This window comes from Rana temporaria, chromosome 13 (assembly GCF_905171775.1).
Source record: "Rana temporaria chromosome 13, aRanTem1.1, whole genome shotgun sequence".
NCBI lineage: Eukaryota > Metazoa > Chordata > Amphibia > Anura > Ranidae > Rana > Rana temporaria.
The window spans coordinates 79,330,636-79,349,781 of record NC_053501.1 but is presented as its reverse complement, the minus strand read 5'-3'; the positions used below and the strand labels follow the sequence as shown (position 1 = coordinate 79,349,781).

The 19,146-nt window shown below is 45.5% G+C and overlaps 1 protein-coding gene across 5 annotated transcripts in view; it reads right to left on the bottom strand.

Annotated features, from left to right (window-relative positions):
• The window catches only part of FUT8 (fucosyltransferase 8), a 269,165-nt gene that overhangs the window by 152,500 nt on the left and 97,519 nt on the right, over positions 1-19,146 (bottom strand). For all 5 annotated transcript variants that reach the window (XM_040333742.1, XM_040333741.1, XM_040333740.1 and 2 more), the window contains one exon: positions 3,360-3,671. In XM_040333742.1, the coding sequence (XP_040189676.1) occupies positions 3,360-3,562 (203 nt within the window). In that variant the 5' untranslated portion in view covers positions 3,563-3,671. The remainder of the gene's footprint in view (positions 1-3,359; positions 3,672-19,146) is intronic.

Sequence of the window (19,146 nt, the reverse complement as noted above, 5' to 3'; positions counted from 1 at the left end):
TAGTGGATTGTCCACTTGCCATGTCACCTGGCCACAAGTTGTGGATTGTCCACTTGCCATGTCACCTGGCCACGTCACCTGGCCACAAGTTGTGGATTGTCCACTTGCCATGTCACCTGGCCACGTAACCTGCCACAAGTAGTGGATTGTCCACTTGCCATGTCACCTGGCCACAAGTTGTGGATTGTCCACTTGCCATGTCACCTGGCCACGTCACCTGGCCACAAGTTGTGGATTGTCCACTAGCCACGTCACCTGCCACAAGTTGTGGATTGGCCACTTGCCACGTCACCTGGCCTTGTCACCTGGCCGCGTCACCTGCCACGTCACCTAGCCACAAGTTGTGGATTGTCCACTGGCCACGTCACCTGCCACAAGTTGTGAATTGTCCACTTGCCAACGTCACCTGGCCACACCACCTGCCACAAGTTGTGGATTGTCCACTTGCCACGTCACCTGGCCACGTCACCTACCACAAGTTGTGGATTGTTCACTGGCCACGTCACCTGCCACGTCAACTGGCCACATCACCTGCCACAAGTTGTGGATTGTCCACTTGCCATGTCACCTGGCCACGTAACCTGCCACAAGTAGTGGATTGTCCACTTGCCATGTCACCTGGCCACGTAACCTGCCACAAGTAGTGGATTGTCCACTTGCCATGTCACCTGGCCACGTCGCCTGGCCACAAGTTGTGGATTGTCCACTAGCCACGTCACCTGGCCACAAGTTGTGGATTGTCCACTAGCCACGTCACCTGCCACAAGTTGTTGATTGTCCACTAGCCACGTCACCTGCCACAAGTTGTTGATTGTCCACTTGCCACGTCACCCGGCCACAAGTTGTGGATTGGCCACATCACCTGCCACAAGTTGTGGAGTGTCCACTTGCCACGACACCTGCCACAAGTTGTGGAGTGTCCACTTGCCACGACACCTGCCACAAGTTGTGGAGTGTCCACTTGCCACAAGTTGTGGAGTGTCCACTTGCCACAAGTTGTGAATTGTCCACTTGTCACGTCACCTGCCACAAGTTGTGGGTTGTCCACAATGCAATGCAAGCAATTACAGTGTTTTTTTTAATGGTTTTTCATCATTTGCCCACATTTTTGAGATTTCTAATGTAAAAAAATAGGTCACCTTTAAAAAACGCCTATAAACGAAATCGCGAAACTTTTGCGTCTGATCCCATTTTTTTGCTTCTGGAAAAACGAGGATAAACGCGACTGACGGAAAACGCTGAAAAATGTGACTGTGTGCATGGACACATAGGATAACATTGAATGTGTTCAGGGGCAGTTGAAAAAGCTGTCCAACTGCCTCTGAACACGCATTTACCAGCGTCTTGTGTGCATGGGGCCTTAGATGTCATTTAGGTATTGAGTTGCATGCTTACAATTTTTAAACGGAGAATGTTGTATCACTATTTGTGTTTCATTTCTTTAACCGCTTAAAGGAGTTGTAAACGAAAAAATAAATCACCTTAATGCAATCTATGCCGCCCGCAAGGACTCACCACCATGCGAGCTCTCTCGCATGAATGTGGTGAGTTCTTGCGGGGAGGACCAGAGACAGCCGTCGAGGGACCCCCAAAGACGTGGATCGGGGCCACTCTGTGCAAAACTAACTGCACAGTGGAGGCAAGTATAACATGTTTGCTCGCGACCCGGTCCTGTCCTCCATGACCGCGCCCGCGGGACCCCACTGACCCCATCGCCGCCGGAGTCCGGTGATTGGGTCACACTTAACCCCTACAGCGCCCCCTCCTGGTTAACCCCTTCACTGCCATTGTCATTTTCCCAGTAATCAGTGCATTTTTATAGCACTTTTTGCTGTGAAAATGACAATGGTCCCAAAAATGAAAAGTGTCCGATGTGTATGCCATAATGCCACAGTCACGAAAAAAAACGCTGATCGCCGCCATTAGTAGTAAAAAAAAGCATTAAATAAAAATGCCATAAAACTATCCCCTATTTTGTAAACGCTATAAATTTTGCGCAAACCAATCAATAAACGCTTATTGCGATTTTTTTACCAAAAATATGTAGAAGAATACGTATCAGCCTAAACTGAGGGAAAACATTTTTTTGGGGGGGATTATAGCAAAAAGTTAAAAATATATATATATTTTTTTTAATTGTCGCTCTATTTTTGTTTAATAGCGCAAAAAAAAAAAATGCAGAGATGATCAAATACCACCAAAAGAAAGCTCTATTTGTGGGAAGAAAAGGACGCCAATTTTGTTTGGAAGCCACGTCGCACGACCGCGCAATTGTCAGTTAAAGCGATGCAGTGCCGAATCGCAAAAAGGGGCAAGGTCCTTTGCCTGCATATTAGTCCGGGGCTAAAGTGGTTAGGGAGCATTCTATTCTTATTGTATTAATTTGATTATACAGAATTTATATAGCACCAACAGTTTGCACAGAGCTTTACAATGTGAGGGCAGACAACACAGTTGCAATACAATTCAATACAATACAATACAGGAGGAATCAGAGCCCTGCTTGTTAGAACTTACAATCTCAGAGGGGGGGGGGGGAGCAATTGATGCTTCAATTTTGCAAAAGCAAGGTCTGGAACGACTTGTACTTCTCAGCAGTTAGGGTACCATCATTGTATATGTATGATGAATTCATGTGCCCTGTGATATTTATTGCTACAGGATATTTTATATCAGAGGACCACTTTACTGGTAAGACAAAGGACACAAACTGTATTATTGACATTAGAAAGCAAGAAAGCAAACACTTCCTGAAAGCCCTCAATGCTGGATTCACACTTTGCATAGCGTGAATGCAAGGTCCTCCCTTTTACTTGCATGTTTTGCACATTGTGAATAAGGCAGCCCATTCACTTCAATGGGCTGTTAAATGCACGACAAAACTAAAATTTTGCTGTCAAGCTTCGTATGCTTGTCACATGTGCCCCTTTACCCAGGGACTTGGGCAGCAGCAGGAGCCATTAGCTCCTACTGCTGTCAATTAAATTCTGTAAGGAGGAAGCGGTTATGGCTCGGCTCCATAGACACACACAGCGGGGGAGCATGCACGCACCTGCGCCCCCATAGCCAATGGCTTGCTACAGGGGCACACAGATGAGGAGCTAAAATTGCCAGCTGGGGGCCAAAGAAGAGGAGGTGTGGGGAGATGTGCACATTAACATGTTACTAAATATTGGTGTAACATCCAACATTACTAAAAGCAAACTAGTCCTATAAAAACACTTGAGCATGTGGAGTAGAATACATATTTCATAGCAGGATTTAAACTGACCATATTTAATTAAAAATCTTAAGTTCAAATTTGATATTAGTACAAACATTCCACAACCTAAACTTTAAATCTGATCTGGACCTCTTACCTAAGGGATTCTGCCATTCTCCTCAAGTCTTCATTTTGCTGTTTTAATCGTTCAAGTTTAGCCAGTATTTTAGACAGTTCTCTACTGGAGTGGTCGGGGCTATCATTGTCTCGTACCAAATGCCCACCAATGTAAAATAACAATGTGCCCCAGGCACAAAGAATGAGCATTATCCAACGCCAGGAGCCTGTCCATGACCGCATCTTCAGCTTCCAGCCACAGTCTGTTGTCTCAGGAAAAAAACATGGCAGTTTGTCTCTCCTTCACTGATCACCGCATACTTCGGAGGAAATCTGTCACCCCTCAATATGTCTAAAGGGAACAGTAAAAGAAAAATAGGTTTAGCCATTTTATAATGTGCAATGTGGCCATTTGTAATGTGGAAATCTGCAGGTAAGGTTTCTTGGACTTAACAGGAATTTCTCCACAACAAATCAAAAGGTTAAGAAAAAGTTTTTGTGAAGAATTCTTGCACATTATAACTTTCAGTAAAATAAATTTTAACCACTTCAAGACCAAGATCATTTCTAACACTTGTTTACAAGTTAAACATTTGTATTTTTTGCTAGAAAATTACTTAGAACCCCCAAACATTATATATCAATAATATTTTAGCAAAGACCCAAGAAAATAACATGGCAGTCGTTGCAATATTTTAAGTCACACAGTATTTGCGCAGAGGTCTTTCAAATGCATTTTGGAAAAGACATTACACTGAGTTGGCCCATTTTTTTGAACATTGTGAAAGATGTTATACATAATTACATAGTCAGGTTGAAAAAAGACACAAGTCCATCCAGTTCAACCACAAAAAAATAAAAAAACAAAATAAAAAACACAGTACAATCCCATACACCCAACTTCATACCCACAGTTGATCCAGAGGAAGGCAAAAAGCCCCAGCAGAGCATGATCCAATTTGCTACAGCAGGGGAAAAAATTCCTTCCTGATCCCCCGAGAGGCAAATTGGATTTACCCTGCATCAACTTTACCTACAAATCTTAGTACTTAGTTATATTATGTACATTTAGGAAAGTATCCAGGCCTTTCTTAAATGACAAACAAAACAAAGACAGCGCCAAAAAATGTCCGAGTGTAAAATTACACCTAAAAGCATGTATAACTGAAAGATGTAAACAAATCATATATTAAAAATCAACGTTGATTGGCAGCTAAAAGGACGTGCACACCAGGAGTGGTGTGAAAGAAGAAAACAAATCTGAAAAATCCTTCAAAGTAGCGCTAAAACAAAGGAGATTATAGGAGTCCCACAATCATGAAAAATGAAAGGTTTATTTAAAACTTGTATAAGTCTCAAAAGCAACAGTCTCCAGGTTGTCAGTTCTGTGATGCAACACAGTACAGTGTGAGCTGACCGCTTGTTAATAATCCTACAAACCAATGAGCACAGAGCCATAGTGGCCATAGTAGTCAGTATTTATGGATTGTTCATATATTGTTTTATCACCTCATCAATTATTTTACCGATCATTTAACTTATTCTTTGTCTCCAATAACTTCTTCCACATATGCTTTACTTTTTATTTTTCTTCTTTTTATCAGGTTTTACATTACTCCAGCCTTCCCCCTCCCCCCTTCTCTCATGCATTTCACTCTATTTATTTATTTATTTATTTAAGGGGAGCAGAAACGGGTATTTTTTTAAAAATCAATGCCGTATTCGAGTATGGGCGTTCCCATTTGATTAACAGCATTCCGTCACGAGTTTCCGAAAGTAGCCGAACGTCAGTGCGCAGGCGCTGTATAGAGCCGCACCGACGTTCGGCTTCTTTCGGGAACTGGTGACGCGCTGTATGCGACCGTCGGAAGGCTGTCAATCAAATAGGAACGCCCAGTCCCGAAGATCATACCTGGAAGCGGCGGGAGAACATCTATCTCGAAAACGGTAAGTACGGCATTGATTTAAAAAAAAATACCTGTTTCTGCTCCCCTTAATTAGCCTCAAACTAATGTTAAAAAAATTTTTTCGAGTGAACTCCCGCTTTAAAGCAATCTACTGAGCTGGCCAGAACCACGTCTGGAGGGAGTCTGTTCCACATTTTCACAGCTCTTACTGTGAAGAAACCTTTCCGTATTTGGAGATGAAATCTCTTTTCCTCTAGACCAGTGGTTCTCAACCTGGGGGTCGGGACCCCCTCGGGGGTCAAATTACAATTTGCCAGGGGTCACCGAATCCTGGGCTGTTCCTGAAGCCTGCACCGCTCTCCCAGCCTTTTGGTGGCTGCCCAGCAGCTGTTCCTGGAGTCCGCGACCGCCCACTCTGCCTCTTCACAGCCGCCCATTCAGTTCACGGCATGGGTGGGGGGGGGGGGGAGAGACTAGAGGTCAGCAGACTGGTGAGGAATGGGAATTTGGAGGAGCCAGAGGAGACCCTATATCCTGATTTTGGCATAGGTGTCAGTGCTTCGAGACACAGTAAGTAACACTATCTGTGATTAGAGTTGCCATTAAAAGTCCCCACTACAGTTCTCAGATTAGCAGATGATCTTAAGGCACTTAAGTTGACTGATCAGAACTCCCCCCCCCCCCCCCCTAGCACTGCCACTCATCCCAACTCCCCGCCAGCACTGCCACTCATCCCATTCCATAATTTTACTGTTAGGGGTCCCCACAACTTGGGAAATTTTATCAAGGGGTCACGGCAGTAGAAAGGTTGAGAATCACTGCTCTAGACGTAAAGAGTGCCCCATTGTCCTCAGTGTTGACCGTAAAGTGAATAACTCAACACCAAGTTCACTATATGGACCCATTATATTTTTGCACATGTGGATCATATCCTCCCTTATTCTTCTCTTCTCAAGAGTGAATAAATTCAGTTCTTCTAATCTTTCCTCATAGCTGAGCTCCTCCATGCCTCTTATCAGTTTGGTTGCCCTTCTCTGCACTTTCTCCAGTTCTCCGATATCCTTTTTGAGAACTGGTGCCCAAAACTGAACTGCATATTCCAGATGAGATCTTACTAATGATTTGTACAGGGGCAAAATGATATATCTCTCTCTCTCTCTGGAGTCCATACCTCTCTTAATACAAGAAAGGACTTTGCTCGCTTTGGAAACCGCAGCTTGGCATTGCATGCCATTAGTAGGGTGGTAGGGGGCGCTAGTGAGAAATGGGATAAGACTCACTTGGACAATGACTGTGGTGGATAAAATGTAAAATAAATATATAAATATTCCTCAACAGGTGATTAAACAATTAGTGGATAAATTAATAGCCAGTGTACATATTAGTGTGATTAAGTGAAAAAAAAATACAATTTATAAATAATTAATTTACATGAACAATGTGGTGTGAGACACAGAGCCCAGAATAAACTAAATGCAAAGTCCAAAAGATAAGTGATGACTCGATTGCCGTGAATACCCAAAGGAAGGGTAAGTATTTCAACAAATTCAATTAGTAATCCACTGTGTAATCAAGATATTCAATCAAAAATCTTCTCATATGGTTTGTGCCTCTAAGGCCTTGTACACACGGTCGTTGCAAACCGATGAGAATGGTCCGACGGACCGTTTTCATCGGTTCACCGCTGAAGTGGCCTGACGGCCTGATATGCGTACACCCCATCGTTCCAAAAAACGATCGGGTCAGAATGCGGTGACGTAAAACACACGACGTGCTGAATAGAACAAAGTTCAATGCTTCCAAGCATGTGTCGACTTGATTCTGAGCATGCGGGGCTTTTGAACCGATGCTTTTCTGTACTAACCATCGGTTTGGACCGATCGGGCAGCGGTCCATCGGTTCAGTTTTGAAGCATGTTTTAAAATTTTGGACCGAAGGAAAACAGACCGATGGGCTATACACACAGTTGGTTTGGACCGATGAAACTGAACCTCGATCCATTCTCATCGGTTTTGTCCAACCGTGCGTACGGGGCCTAAGTGTTCCTTCACCATTTACAGCGATCGATACCCAAACGTGTTTATTAATGGTAATGGCGGCGTAGCCTGGTCACATGATTTTGATTCCCCAACCATCCGGCTTCCTGAACAGCCGACGGTGGAACGCGGACATACGTCGACACGGAGGTGGAGGTTTTTCTGATTGCACTGACGAGCCTGCATTTGGACTTTGCATTTAGTTTATTCTGGGCTCTGTGTGTCACACCACATTGTTCATGTAAATGAATTATTTATGAATTGTATGTTTTTTCACTTAATCACACTAATATGTACACTGGCTATTAATTTATCCACTAATTGTTTAATCACCTGTTGAGGAATATTTATATATTTATTTTACATTTTATCCACCACAGTCATTGTCCAAGTGAGTCTTATCCCATTTCTCACTAGCGCCCCTTACCACCCTACTATTCACTAAATAGGAGTTATACACTCCATTTCCAGGGGAGCAGCTCTCATTCAACCACATTAGTGTGGTTATACACTCACAATTTTTTTGGCACGAAAATTACCTTTTACCACTATTGCATGCCATTATTGAGCTTATGATCAACTAAAACCCCCAGATCCTTCACTACAGATCCCCCAGTTGTACTTCCCCTAGCATGTATGCTGCGTAAACAGATACCCAACATGTTTCGCTTTAAAATTGCATTCACTCGTGGAATGGTGTCTAACTACAGTACTTAAAAATCTCCATAGAGTATGTTTAAAAACGTTTAACAGTTACCCCTTTAGAGTTACAGAGAAGGACTTTTGCTCGAATTATTTCTTTCGCTCCAACGATCGTGTGTAATTTGAACACTGTTTACATATTACCGACGCGACTTAAGTATGCTTTTTTTTGGTGCGCGAGCAATTACGGCTTTGTTCGGGACTCCAGACAGCCGGAGGGCATGGCAGGTCCCCCCCCCTGCTTGTGATAACGACGAGCGGTTTATAAGCCGCAACAGTTGTCATCAATTAAAAAGCCAGCCGCCAGCTCTAAAAAAAATGGTACCTTGGTGATGATAACCATTGGTATTATTCTCATAGTCACTAGAATACTTTGCTTGTATCATAATAGTAGGTGTAGGTTTGGGATAATATTTAGGCCTCATGTACACATTTGCTGCCAAATGGATGTTTGGGAGCAGTTGGGCATTTTTTTTCAACTGCTGATGAACTCTCCTCTATGTTATCTTATCAGTACACGCACACAGGGTCATTTACAGTCATTTCTAGGCAGTTGAATTTAGAGGCATTTCAAGCGCCAAACGCTTCTAAAACGCGGTAACTCACGTTTAGACGCATTTCGTTTACAGGCGTTTCATTTTTGCCCATTTGAGGACAAAAAACGCAGCATATTAACGCTATCCGTCAAGTAAAATTGTTTAGGAGAGGTTGTAAAAACATCCCTTGCACATGAAGCCTTATGCCTCATAGACACAATTGGAATTTCCGATGGAAAAAGTCAGACGGAATTTTTTCATCGGATATCCTGACCGTGTGTATGCCCCATCTGTCTTTTTTCTTCGGAAATTCCGACGGAGTTAGAAAGAGAACATGTTCTCTTTATTTCCGACAGAAAAAAATGATATCGGAAATTCCGTTCATCTGTATGGAACTCCGACGGAGAAAAAAACATGCATGCACAGAAGCATTGAACTTCATTTTTCTGGGCTCGTCGTAGTGTTGTACGTCACCGCGTTTTTGACAGTCGGAATTTGGTGTGTCCATGTGTATGCAAGACAGCTTGAACGGAACTCTGTCGGAAAAACCCGTCTGAGTTTATTCCGACAAAAACTCAGATCGTATGTACAGGGCATAAGAATTCAAATGAATGTAAATCCGATTCATGAAATCTGACCTAAGCACATGCTGTGTTTCCCCAAAAATAAGCCCGGGTTTTATATTAATTTTGGCAATTTTCGGGGTAGGTCTTACCATGTAATGTGAAGTCATCTCTCCCCCTCTCCCTCTCTGCCTGTCAGGAATCCCAAGTGTGAACTGCTTTAAAATGCTTGTAAACTCCTATAATCCACTTTGTTACAGTAGTATATAATGTACAATGTGTGCGTTTTTGTACTCAAAATGTGCCAAGTACCTTCGTTATAGCACCGTTCGGTACTTCCGTGACCTGCCGGAGCTCTTGCCTACTGTGAGAACTTCAGGGGGTGGCGTACCGAAGCATTTGTCACAATTATATTACAAAACACAAACATTGTACATTATATACTCCAGTAATAGAGTGGATTAAAGGATTTTACAAACATTTTAAACTAGGGCTTATTTCGGGGTAGGGCTTATATTGCAGTTCTCCTGGAAAATACCGCTAGGTCTTATTTTTGGGCAAACACTGTAGCTACTGCAATAATTAGATCTGTTAAAGGAATGGTGGAACATGCATCCCTAAACAAATAAGAAAGAGACCCTGTGAAGGATTTGAAGAGTCCTTGTAATTCTTCCTAAAAGAAGGAGATGACCACCCCTTGGGGTTGTAAGGATGGAGTAGGAAAACTGCCTGCTTTTTGTGAAGCAGCAATAGCAACATTAGAAAGGAAATCGAAAGAAGAGAGCAATAGAGATTTCCGTGTACCTCTCCAAAAGATAGAGTAAAATAAAATTCTGGGATGTTTCTATGCTAAGCTGGGACAAATGTTAATGCATGTTCTCCCTACTTCCAGGAGGTAAAGGCAAAAATTAATAAGGTGGATTCTGGGCAGGTCCGGTGGGCTTAGATGTGGATGATTTGCCACAAAAAGATGCAGTAAATGACGACGGCTGCCGGGGGCAAAAAGATCAAATACAGAGAGTAAAAAGGGGGCAAAAAGATCAAATTCACAGAGTACAAAAAAGAGATTTTTAATACAGCTTACCTGTAAAATCTTTTTCTTGGAGTACATCACGGGACACAGAGCGGCATTCATTACTATATGGGTTATATGGAGTACCTTCAGGTGATGGACACTGGCAATCTCAAACAGGAAATGCCCCTCCCTATATACCCCCCTCCCATAGGAGGAGTACCTCAGTTTTGTAGCAAGCAGTATGCCTCCCAAAATGGTCCTCAAAAGAGGGGTGGGAGCTCTGTGTCCCGTGATGTACTCCAAGAAAAAGATTTTACAGGTAAGCTGTATTAAAAATCTATTTTTCTTTATCGTTACATCACGGGACACAGAGCGGCATTCATTACTATATGGGATGTCCCAAAGCAATGCTTACAATGAGGGGAGGGAGAACATCTCCAAGACAAAAGGATTTAATTTAGAGAAATACTCAAATCATAATAAATCCAACTTAGTTGAGAAAAATAATCTTAAATTTTAAATTTAACTCAAAAAAGAGGAGCCCCCGGAATCCGAGGGTCTCAAACTGCAGCCTGCAGCACTGCCTGCCCAAAGGCTGTATCAGAATTCCTTCTTACGTCCAACTGGTAGAATTTTGTAAACGTGTGGACAGAAGACCAGGTTGCCGCCTTGCAGACTTGAGCCATAGAGATCTGGTGGTGTGCTGCCCAGGAGGCGCCCATGGCCCTAGTAGAATGAGCCTTTAATGATACTGGAGGAGGCAACCCTTTCAAGCCGTAGGCCTGAGTGATTAAATTGCTTAATCCACCTAGAAATGGTGGACTTTGCAGCTGCCTGCCCCTTCTTGGGCCCATCCGGTAAAATGAACAGCACATCTGTTTTCCGGATCTTCTTTGTAGCTTTAAGATAGGCCTTCATGGCCCTGACGATATCCAAGGTATGCAGCAACCCTTCCTTTCTGGAAGTAGGTTTAGGGAAGAAGGATGGTAATACCAAATCCTGGTTCAAATGAAAACTGGATATAACCTTCGGTAGGAAGGAAGGATGAGGGCGGAGAACGACCCTGTCCTTATGAAAAATAAGATATGGTTCCTTACAGGATAAGGCCGCCAGTTCCGATACTCTTCTTGCGGAAACTATGGCGACCAAAAATACTAACTTCCTTGTCAGTAAAACCAAAGGAATTTCAGCCAACGGCTCAAACGGTTGTTTCTGTAAACTTGACAGAACAAGATTTAAATCCCACGGGCAAAGCGGGGATTTAACTGGAGGTTTAATACGTAAGACCCCTTGAAGGAAGGTCTTAACCAGCGAGTGGGTGGCCAGCGGCCGCTGAAACCACACTGACAGAGCAGAAATCTGTCCTTTGATTGTGCTTAATGCCAATCCTTTATCCACTCCTAGCTGGAGAAAACTTAAAACTCTATCAATGGTGAATTTGCGAGGAAGCCATAGCTTGGACTCACACCAGCCTACATAGGCCTTCCAGACCCTGTGATAAATCACCCTCGAGACCGGTTTCCTGGCTCTGATTAGGGTAGAGATTACTTTCTGAGACAGACCTCTACCCCTGAGAATCAGGGATTCAGCTTCCAGGCCGTCAAATTTAGATGCCGTAAGGCAGGGTGGAGGATCGGACCTTGCGATAGCAGGTCTGGCCGTAGAGGAAGAGTCCAAGGGTCTCCCACTACCATCCTTAAGATTAGTGAGTACCATGCCCTTCTGGGCCATGCTGGAGCTACCAGGATGACTGGTATGTGCTCCACCCTGATCCTGCGCAGCAGGCGGGGTAGTAACTGGAGCGGGGGAAACGCATAAAGAAGTTTGAACTGATGCCAAGGGCAAACCAGCGCATCGGTTCCGCAGGCCATCGGATCCCTTGAGCGGGACATGAACCTGTCTAGCTTCTTGTTGAGTCTCGATGCCATGACATCCACGTCCGGCACTCCCCATCTTTGGCAGAGTGCTTGAAAGATTTGTGGATGCAGAGACCATTCCCCCGGCCATAGAGTCTGGCGGCTTAAGAAGTCCGCCTGAAAGTTGTCCACTCCGGGAATGAATATTGCCGATATGCAGGGCACATGAGCCTCTGCCCATAGGAGAATCAAGCTCACCTCTCTCTGAGCGGCTTGACTCCTGGTTCCCCCTTGGTGATTTATGTATGCCACGGCCGTGGCATTGTCTGATTGAATTCTCACCGGGAACCCCTGCAATCTTGACGTCCAAGCCCTGAGGGCTAGTCGAACAGCTCTGAGCTCCAAGATGTTGATGGGCAACTGCTCCTCTAGCTTTGCCCAAGTACCTTGGCGAGTGCAACCATCCAAAATTGCTCCCCAGCCTGTCAGGCTGGCGTCTGTGGTCACTATCTTCCAAGCCACTGGGCTGAAAGATCTCCCCTTCAGTAGATTCTGAGGGTCTAACCACCAACACAGACTTTGTCGGACTCTTGATGAGAGCGGCAACGGGATATCCAAGGCCTGTGGCCTTCTGCTCCATGCTGACAGGATGGCTGCCTGCAGGATGCGAGTGTGACTCTGGGCGTATGGTACCGCCTCGAATGTGGCCACCATCTTGCCTAGTAACCTCATACATAGGCGAATAGTCGGTTCCCTTTTTGCTTAGAACCAGTAGGATTAATTCCTTGATGGCTTTGACCTTCCTCAGAGGTAGAAACACTCTTTGTTGTTCTGTGTCTAATCTCATGCCGAGATATTCCAACTGCCTTGTGGGCAGGAAAGCTGACTTTTCTCGATTTAGGACCCAGCCGAACTTCTCGAGGTATTGGACCGTGAGGGCCACTGCTCGCTCCAAGCCGGGAGACGAGTGATCTATGACTAGGAGGTCGTCCAGGTATGCTAGGATCGTGACCCCTTGGATCCTTAGTTTGGCTAGGATTGGAGCTAGGACCTTCGTGAACACCCGGGGGGCCGTAGCCAACCCGAAGGGAAGCGCCACGAATTGGAAGTGACGCGAAGCCACCATGAAGCGTAGATATTTTTGATGTGGCTGATAAATTGGAACATGAAGGTAGGCATCCTTTATGTCTATGGACGCCATGAAGTCGTCCTTTTGGAGTGTGGCAGCTGCTGACCGCACGGATTCCATCCGAAATGAGCGGATCTTTAGGTATGCATTTACCATCTTTAGGTCCAAAATTGGCCTGACATCTCCATTGGACTTCGGGATGATGAATAGGTTGGAGTAGAAACCTAGCCCCTGTTCCAGGACTGGTACCTCTACTATTACTTCCTGGGAAAGTAGATGATTTAATGCCGACATTAATGCGGCTCCTTTCTCCGGATCGTTTGGAATCCTCGACTCCTGGAAATGAGGAGGAGGAAACTTTAGGAAATCTAATTTGTAGCCCGTGGCCACGGAAGACCGTACCCACTCGTCGGGAATGCTGGCTTCCCAAACCACTGAAAAGAGTCGCAGCCTTCCCCCCACCTTCGTGGGTGGGGGCGCCCCTTCATAAGGTTGGCTTGGGGGCTGGTTTTGCTGGTTTGCGAAACCACTGCTTTCTGCCTCTAGCAGCCTGTCCTTGAGACTTGCTGTTGAAGCCGAAGTTTGCTTTCGCAGGAGGCCGTCGATACTGTTTGGCATTAGAGGGCCCCTGCCCAGGGGAGTACTGTCGTTTAAACGCAGGCCCCTGAAACTTCTTCTTAGTTGGCAAGAGAGTACTTTTGCCGTTTGAAATGGTCTGAATGTATTTATCTAGGTCTTCTCCGAAGAGTCGTCCTCCATGGAAGGGGAACCCTACCAGGAGCTTCTTGCATGGGGGCTCGGCCTCCCAGCTCTTTAACCATAAGAGTCTTCTCATATGGATAAGGGATAACGATAAACGTGACGCTTGCTGGATAGAATCCTTAATTGCGTCTACCGTAAAACATATGGCCCTAGGGAAATCCGAAAATTCTTCTGCCTGCTGGGCAGGAATAAGTTTAAGCATCTGCTTAATTTGATCCGATAATGCTTGAGCAACCCCAATCGCAGCCACAGCTGGCTGTACTACTGCCCCTGCAGTAGTGAAGGAGTTCTTAAGTAGTGCTTCCAAGCGTTTATCAACTGGATCCTTGAATACCTGTATGTTTTCTACAGGGCATGTTAACGACTTGTTAACACATGAGATGGCTGCGTCCACTGCAGGAGTAGCCCATTTCTTGGAAAATTTATCTTCCATAGGATATAGGGCAGAGAATCTTTTAGGTGGTAAGAAGATTTTATCTGGCTTGTTCCAATCTTGGAACAAAACTCCCTCTAATAGAGGGTGGATCGGAAACACTGCATTGCTTTGAGGCGCCCTTAGTGAGCCCAAAGCTGAAACCGTCGAAACCTGGAGATCTGGTACTGGCAAGTTGAATGCATTATGGACCAAGTCCGTTAAGGCTTGAATCCACCAGCCCTCCCCTTGGGAGACTGCTCCAGACTCCTCTGTATCCGGATCTTCGATCCCTGAACCTACTTAGTCCTTGTCCAAGAGATCGTCCAATTCCCCTGAGGAAAGGACCTCCTCTTCTGAGGGTCCACGCTCGGGCGACGGAGATCTAATCCGTTTACTGCCCCGCATAGCTGTGGCTATCATTTTTCCCATTCTTTTCTCCATCTCTCTTAAAGAGGTGAGTAATACCTCGTCCGTGACCATCTTAGGGTTGGACTGACCCGCGCCAGCTCCAGCCCCAGATCCCGATGGCCCCAAGGCTCCCTGTGGGGAAAGCAGCGGCATAGCTTTGTCCGAGACCTCAGACTCTCTGGGGGAATCCCCACCTCTTGTACCCTCTGACCCGGATGCCATGGTACAATACCGAGGTACACCTGCTACTTATTGGTACTTGGAACTATAAAAGTTAATTGCCCAAACACCTGTTTGGGGGATAAAAAATGCTTCCTCTCCCCTAGATGACTTTTTTTTTTTTTTTTCAATCTTTTTTTTTTTGTTTCAAATCCAGGAAAGAAAAAACATTCTGTCCCCCTGAGTAGTATTGCAAGAAAAACTATGAGATGGAAAAGAAACAGCCTATTTCTAGGCTTGAAAACAGTCTTCTGAAGACTGCAATATTCTTTCTGGCCACTGTGTGTCCTCGGCGCCCCGTGCTGCCGCTCTGGTCTTTCCTCCCCAGTTCCTATGTATCGAAAGAGCTGTTTGGAACGAAAAAGGAAGGGCCGCCCCTTCCTTAAACGACTGACCCGCCCTTCCCCCCTCAGCTAAACGGCGCGAATTGCGCCTATAACACGTGAACGCGCGCGCCCGCCGATAGGGGGGGGGGGTTGGGGGGAAGGGAGCCTCTCTGCTCCAGCTGGAACCACGAGGAGGTCAGCGTTCTGCCTGCTTGCAGGCTCTGAGGAGGAAGACTGATGGAGCATTGCCTGGAGGCTTGCAGGTAAGCATAGCTCTCTGACACACACATACACTTTATATTACACAGGCCCCACTCAATGCTTTTCCAACACTACAAGGGAGGTCACTTCTTATGGGGAAAAAATACACATAGAGTCATCCTATCATTAAGATATGTGACTAGTTTGCCAGATGCAGCGCATAACTTTAGGCATGTCCCCTGTGACCCCCCAGAAAAAACCTGCTAAGAACCAAGTTCCGCAAGTTTTCCCCTCACTTACCTGCTCCATGCCGCAGGACTTTGCCAAGCAAGAGGCCCAATCTTCCCCCATCTCCGTGGGGATGTCTAGACCTTCAGGCCCTGGGTTCCTATGAAGGATCCACTGTCCTGGGCCCATATAGCACTCTGGCAACAGAAAACATTAGGCACCCAAAGGTTTCTAAGTTCTGGGCCCAGGGTCCAGCTCTCTAAAAAGAAAAGCATTATGGGCTATACCCCAAGGGTTTGGGGTCCGGTTACTGACCACTTTAGCGCTGAGGCCTTTGGACAGAACCGGTTAGCTCACCTAATCCCAAGGATGCGGAGGCAAGCTAAACCATGACCAACACCTAAGACACTGGCGTAAAAACTGAGGTACTCCTCCTATGGGAGGGGGTTATATAGGGAGGGGCATTTCCTGTTTGAGATTGCCAGTGTCCATCACCTGAAGGTACTCCATATAACCCATATAGTAATGAATGCCGCTCTGTGTCCCGTGATGTAACGATAAAGAAAGGAGGACAATTAAATATAGAGGTGTGCTTGCGGATAGTGAGGTAGGAACGCCCTCCCTTCGTTACCACCTTAAAGTGGATGTAAACCCCTCTCATCCTTTCTAAACTACTGCCATAGTGCTGATCTATAAGGATATACATGCCTCCTGCATGTATCCTTACCTGTCAAATGTTTCCCCTCTGTCTGTTATAAGAACTGAAAAACTGCAGATTTTGTGGGTGGATCTGTTGTCTGGAGCTCGGTGGGTGGAGTCGTGATGTCAGACTCCCCGCCCACCTCTACACTCCCCTTGTCAACATGCATTTTCTCTTGTGTATTCCTTACATGAAATTCTGCTATGATCACTAACATTTAGTCAAAATCCAGAAAAGTAACCACACGTCTTCAGAAAAGGAGTGGGGGTGGGAATTAAAAAAGAATGCCTGTCAAGGCTAGTGCATGAGATATGTAAATAACCTGTCACTCACAGCAAGGGGGCGGAACAGATTACGGTGGTTTTTCTCCAAGTCTTATTTCACTGAACAATAAAAAAGGGATTGCTCAGACCTGGATTAACTCTGTGTGGCAAGACTGGGCACGGATGATAGGAAACCTTACATGTACATTGTGACATAAAAAAAAAAAATTGGGTTTACATCCACTTTAAATGTATTCCTTAATGTGTTTTTCCAAGAAGAGCTCACCTCAGGCAAAAAGATACGTTTCCCCCAAGCAAGCTCAGCTAACCTAGCTATAGAATTCTGCATAGGCACAGAAATTGAAAGACAGACATTCTGGAGATTTGAGAAATCACATTCTCCATGGCTTCTATGCAGAAGAGTAGGGCTGAAGGAAAGAGCTGTAATGTTGCATTAGGAATAGGATTGTCTATATCAAGAGAGAGTTCACTATTGAGTTCTCCAGTCCAGTGTGCCATAGTATGGGCAACTGACAATATGGTAAGTCAGATGCAGGGCTGGACCTACCAGAGCCAACGACTTCAAAAAGGCAAGGTCCTCAAAAGAACAGTAGATTGATTATTTTGTGCAAGAATGGTCAGTCAGAATGTAAGGCCTTGTACACACGAGAGGATTTCCGCTGGAAACGGTCCGCCGGACCGTTTCCAGCGGATAAATCCTCTGGCGGATTTTGATCTGATGGCTGTACACACCATCAGATCAAAATCCCCGCGGAATACATCCGCGGTGACGTGCGGCGCCGTCGCCACGACGATGACGCGGCGACCCTGGAAGGTAAATACTTCCACGCATGCGTCGAATCATTACGACGCATGCGAGGGATGGGAGCAGACGGACTGATCCGGTGAGTCTGTACAGACGACCGGATCAGTCCGCTGGACTGGATTCCAGCGGATAGATTTCTTAGCATGCTAAGAAATTTTTATCCGCTGAAAATCCGTCGGCTGGATTTTTATCCGCCTGAAAATGTCCGCTAGGCCGTACACACGACCGGATCCATCTGCTGGAACTGATCCGCGGATCAATCCCAGCGGATCGATCCGGTCGTGCGTACGGGGCCTAAGTGTGCCATGAAATCCAGTTTGTGGTGCGCAAGTGGGGTGGGGGGAGCCAAAAGAGCATTTTTAGCTCCAGGCACCTACAGTTTATAGTAGTGCCATTAGTCTTTGGAATAGATGCAGTAAACGTGGCCTCTAAGACTAAAGCAGAATTCTCTGCTCATGTTGTGTGGGAGCTGGAATCAGGGGCTGAAGTGGTGTCAGTGCAAGACTTTGCTCCAAAAAAAACAGCCATCAACCTGAGAGGAAGTTGTGGGCCTCCTCAGGGCCTGTAGAGGATGTGCTGCTGTTCCAAAACATCTTTAATCCGCCATTGCCAAGTGAGGACCTCTGCTGGGTGCTCATGGAATGGGTGCAGACAGAGGAAACACCGTCTGTCTGGTATGAAGGGATTGCAATAACAGGTCCTAACAGAGTTCCTGTGGCTGTTTCACTGAGGTATTAGGCAACAGGTGATTAAGCAAACGATCAGCTTACGGAAAATTGCAGCCAGAAGTGCACAGTTACAGGTCTACGAAGCATTACATCATTAACCTATTTTCCTTCTCTGACTAATGTCATAACGTTACCCATAGGCTCAAACAAAGCAAGAAAATAACAGCTAGAGGGGGGGGGGGGGGGGGGGGGGCGGGGACGCGCAATGTGTAGAACACTTCGTAACTGATGCCTTAAGTGCTTCATGTCTTGCATGACAAAAATAACAATGTTGCGCATGCTAAAGATCCAAGTAATGATCCACTGATCAACAAAACTGGTATATAAAGAAGGTACAGGGAAACCCCATCCTACCTTGTCCACAGCTACCATGAAACAGGGTGGTAAGCTGATTTTTGAGACCAGAGACCTGGAGGACTTCTGCCAGAAGTTTGATCAAGGTCCGCGAACCACATGTTTTTGGGGCAGTTCAAAGGAATTCCAACATCTATGCTGACTAACCAGTGTAAAAAGGATGTACAGTATATGCTTACTAATTTTCAGTCCACTCCAAGCCAATCAAGTGGTCTGGTTCCCCTGCATCAGCCAGCAGCAGCTGTAGGGGAGAGCTGTCATTTGGGCTATAGGAGCCTATAGGTATTGTCACTGCTTCCAGGCCTAACCACCCATTGTCAAGCGCTCTTTCCATTCACCTGCAGCCGCCGTTGGCGGACGTAGAGGATCACATGATCAGACCAGAGTAAGCTGAAAAGAGATCGCATTATTTATTCATCAATTCAAAAGCCTTTTTTTGTCTTTGTCCAACCCAGGCAATTTTTACCCACATATTTTTCATTTAGATCTATATATATTTTTGCCATTGTACCCCTGACGAGTGGGAAAAAAAAAAACACACGAAGCGTGCGTAGAGTTCATATCATGCCTTTAACCTCTTGATCGCCATAAGGAACACTCATTATGTACCTGGGTGTGGGCAAACATCATCATGTACTTATCTTTATTAATCA